The sequence below is a fragment of the Otolemur garnettii genome, unplaced genomic scaffold, assembly GCF_000181295.1.
Source record: "Otolemur garnettii isolate 467f Iridium unplaced genomic scaffold, OtoGar3 scaffold00069, whole genome shotgun sequence".
Lineage (NCBI taxonomy): Eukaryota > Metazoa > Chordata > Mammalia > Primates > Galagidae > Otolemur > Otolemur garnettii.
The window spans coordinates 75,592-80,130 of NW_003852464.1; the positions used below are offsets into that span (position 1 = coordinate 75,592).

General features: G+C 47.4%; 1 protein-coding gene across 1 annotated transcript in view; it reads right to left on the bottom strand.

Annotated features, from left to right (window-relative positions):
• The window catches only part of PROM1 (prominin 1), a 79,943-nt gene that overhangs the window by 56,250 nt on the left and 19,154 nt on the right, over positions 1-4,539 (bottom strand). Inside the window, exon 2 of the mRNA XM_023515338.1 lies at positions 535-590. Coding sequence (XP_023371106.1) covers positions 535-590 — 56 coding nt within the window. The remainder of the gene's footprint in view (positions 1-534; positions 591-4,539) is intronic.

The window sequence follows — 4,539 nt, forward strand, 5'->3', positions numbered from 1 at the left end:
AAAAAAAAAAAAAGCATACCTTTTTTTTAGTAAGCCTTAGTTTTAAAATAATATACAGCTTCTAATCCTAGCACTTTGGGAGGCTGAGATGGGCAGATTGCTTGAACTCAGGAGTTCGAGACCAGCCTGAGTAAGAGAGAGAACCGCATCTCTAAAAAAAAAAAAAAAATAGCAGGGCGTCGTGGTGGCACCTGTTGTCCCAGTCACCTGGGAGGCTGAGACCAGAGAATCACTTGAGGCTAGGAGTTTGAGGTTGCTGTGAGCTATGAAGGCACAGCACTCTACTGAGGGCAATATAGTGAGACTCTGTCCCCACCAAAAGTAAATAAAATAACATACAGCTTGAAAGATTCTCTTCAAGATGCTACTTTTGAAATTTCTGCTATTATTTCAAATGGGAACCAGAGGGACTGGGCCTAAAATTACAGATTAAATGTACAGTTGTTTAAAGATTTTCTTACTACTTAAGTCAGCCAAAATTTTTCTCATACTTTGTATTTTTAATATGAAATATTTTATCAATCAAAAAATTACCTTCTGATAATTAATTGAGGGCTCAGATATCTTCTTTATGACTTTTCTGAGATGCTCTGGGGAAAAAAAACAGAAAGTAGCAAAATTATTTTTCTAGTAAACATATGAAATGTATATTTAGGAAAAAAGTCTATGCTTAAAAATTATTAGACTTACATATTATTTTTATGCTCATATTCCTATTTATTAATGTAGGTGAATAATTATGAGCCTCTAGCCAGACACCAAGGACAGATGACAGACATCTGGTTTATTATTTGCCGGTGGCAGAATGAGCGTGGCCCTAAGAGTTCACAATGCAATTTCACAGTAACCAACATGGCACTTATAGCTCAATGACCACTAACAAAACCTTACACTTCAGTCACTACTTCTTGGTGATCCAAAACCTAAAATGCAATTTACTTTTCAATAATTCTCCCTTTGCGTATTATTTTACAAATGAAAGGAATCTTAAAATTCACCCGATCCAGGAGTTCTTCGCACAGGAAATCCTGCTCTTCCCATCTCTAAGTAGCATATGAAAACCTGCAAATTCTATGGGAAATTGGGACTTTTTCTGTATATATTCATTTTGGGTGTAACAAGGGCAGCTTTTTCTAGGGGGCATCAGGTCATTCTATGGCATGCTGCTGCCCAGGCGTGGCTCTGGGCCCCCTCCTGCCCACACACAGCCAGCCCCTTCCCACTGTGTGGCTGGGGAGCCCCTGTGAACCCCAGGAGGGGGCTATAGTGGACAGCAGCAGCCTGTCTGCAGCAGTGGGGTCTGCAACTCAGGGCCTGCCCAGCTCTGTCCCTGTCTCTCACACACACACCTCCAGGTTGGGGGCAGCAGGTGCAAGACGTTCCCTGTGTCCTTCCTACTGCACCGACTTGGGCCGCCTTCAACACCACGTGCAGCAGGAGCTTCTCCGAGGGCCAGAGAACAGGGCTCGGCCCCGGTGAAGTCCAGTCTCTAACCTCTAGCAGGTGCTCCCAGCCGCTCCTGGCAGCCTTGGGTATGCTAGGAACAGTCACAGCTACATCCAACACTGCCCTGACCCAGGCACCTGACCCTGTTGGCTGCTAGTGGGTTCGGTCCCTCTGCCAAGCCCCATTCTTGCTATGGTGGGCTGAGCCGCCCTGTATAGAGGAGGGAGATGAACCGTCATCAGTGACAACTCCTGACAGCCTGAGTTTCCCGAAAAAGAAAGGGCAGCAACTGGTCCCCCCCACCAAAGGGGGACGCTGATGGCAAGGGCAGGAGAACACACCAGCTCTGAAGACAGCTGATCTCAAAGGAAGACCCTGAACCACCCAGGGAAAGCTGGTATATCCCGGTGTCCACTGCATTAAAAGGCCAGCAAAGAAATGCCCTCTGAAAAGATTTCCCTTGAAAATACCAGAACCAAAGAGGTTTGTCACTTGAAAGATTATCACTTTCCTGAAAAATGCACTCACCACCATCGCCCAGCAGCTCTGTTTGCTTAGATATTTCATTTCTGCTGTCTCTACAGCACAAGGACACCACCTGCCCCCTCCGGGGTTCACATTTTCCCTTGGGTGGCATGGGTGAGACTGAGATCAAAGAAGTGATTTGGCGGGGGGGACACAAACAAGGCCACTTCCTCCAGTCCTGGGGTTCACCAGACTTCATGGCTGAGCAGATTTCCTTCTGCTGAGTCTTTCTGGACTCAGAACCTCAGTGACACACATTTAAAGAGCCCATCCTGCTGGCAACAGACTGCAGTTGTCAGCTTCTTGACGCATTTTCATTTAAATCCTCACACCAGCATGACTTAACTCTTTTTTATTCAGTTTTTGGCTGGAGCTGGGTTTGAATCCACCACCTCCGGTATATGGGGCTGGTGCCCTACTCCTTTGAACCACAGGTGTCACCCATAACTTAACTCTTAAGTTTGGCCTTTAATAAAAGGATTGATGCTTCAGATTTCGAGAAGCCAAGTCACGTTGAGGGTTATCAAATGTACCCCTGCCCCCTGAGTGTTGCTATATAGCAAAGTGCTGGGAGAGGGACAGCCCCCCACCCCACCCCCGCCTTTATGTAAACACAGTGTCAACACCCTTTCACTGCACTTTTTCCCTATGTGATGTTGTGACCAGAGAAAAAGGATCCAGCCACCTGTCACTGTCAGCCAAATGCAGAGATGGACGTGAGGTCCAGCAATCTGTAGAACAGTGAGAACAGCCTCTCCAAACCTGTTCCATTCCTCCAAGACCACAGTTTTATACATAAGGGTTCAAAGCGAGGGCTTATGTTAAACCCTTATGTTAAACAACAGGAATTGCCTCGGCACCAGTTAATGCTGCATTTACAAAACAACATGAATGGGAGACGTGAGGCGAAGGTCAAGGTCACAGAGGACCGGCCAGGCCAGACCAACTGTGCCGTCTCAGCTCCAGCCTGTTGACTCCATCTTATTCTCAGTGACACCAGTTAGCAGGCGACTGTGCCATCAGTCCCTCTCCATGCACCTTCTCTATGCCAGACAGACACACGCTGGCTTTTGCTAGAGTTAACAATGGCACAAAGTCACTCTCGGAGTAAAGAGCGTGGAAGGAAGGGCCCTTCAGCTTTCTGCCAGCCAAGTGCCCCCGGCCATGAGTCGACAGTGGTTATTCTACCTTGATGCTGAGAACGACCTTTGACCATTCCACTTCCTTTGGGCCCTTAAATTGCACAAGCCTCTCTAGGCTTTGGAGAGATCCTGGAATCCTTGGAAAATCTGTGCCATCACAGGCAGGGCTGTGATGGGCCAGTGCCCAGTGTTGTCGCCCCCGGCGGTGCTCCCTTGGCAGAGGCAGGAGAGTAGGCCCGGTCAGAAGAGCCAAGGTATCTGTGGAATCCCCCGGCATTCCCTCCCCCGAGACCTTCCTGGAAAGAGTTATTCCATTTACAGTCTTTGTTTTCTGCTGTTTATCAGAAAAAGTTGGTCAGCAGGACCTTTGAAAGGAATATGGTTGGAATCATGCTTCTGGGTCTGTACCAAGGTCCACATGCTCCCACGGACACTGCTGGGAGAACAGGGAGCGACCGGCTCCCTTTGTTCCTCTGACAAAAGGCTCAGCTATTGCCAGCGGCTTCCCTACCTAAAAAAGATTTAAGGTAGGATCAGGGCAGAGCGAAGGGGGCCCTCGGTTCCCTGGTGTGTACTTGGAGTTAGCCTGAATATTTTTTAGAATATTGAAAAATGTTTAAACAAAATGATTTTATGACATACCTATCTACCCTCCCCCCAAATACAAAAACTCCATTTGTTCTTAATACAATGAAGGTAAAAATTGTGGTTCCTGTAAGTAAATCAGACACCGCTGCATCTTATGCAGGTTATGCGTCCCACAGCCACTTTTACGGCACGTCAGCATATGGTATTTGTCTTCAAAAACCTACCGATTTCCAGTCGTCATCGTGTTAAGAGGGATCTCATCTCCTTCTATTTTTATATATATTTTATTTATTATTGTTACTTCTGCCATACATCTGTCCCGTCGCAGTTCTCTGAGAATTCTCCCCTTCCAGCCCCGCTTTCTCAGAGTGCTTTAGAGGACAGGGGGGGTAAAGAGACGCAGCCGCCTCCTGCGCACCAGGAACCTCCACCCAGCTGAGGGCAGCACAGGGCAAGCCGGCAATCTGGAGTCAGGCAGGACGAGCTTCACGTTCTGGCTCCAGCACTAAAACACTATGTGACTGGTTTGAACACGAGTCAAATTCCAAAAACTCTCTGAATTTCTGAAATCTCTTGATTTCTTCATTTGTGAAATGGAGAAAATGCAAATTGCTATCTTGTGAGCTTATCAACAAGATGAGACGGCCGGGCACGGTGGCTCACAGCTATAATCCTAGCACTCTGGGAGGCTGAAGGGGGTGGATGGCCTGAGCTCACAGGTCTGAGTCCAGCCTGAGCCATAGCAAGAACTCGTCTCTAAAAATAGCTGGGCATTGTGGTGGGTGCCTGTATCCCAGCTACTTGGGAGGCTGAGGCAAGAGAAATGCTTAAGCCCAAG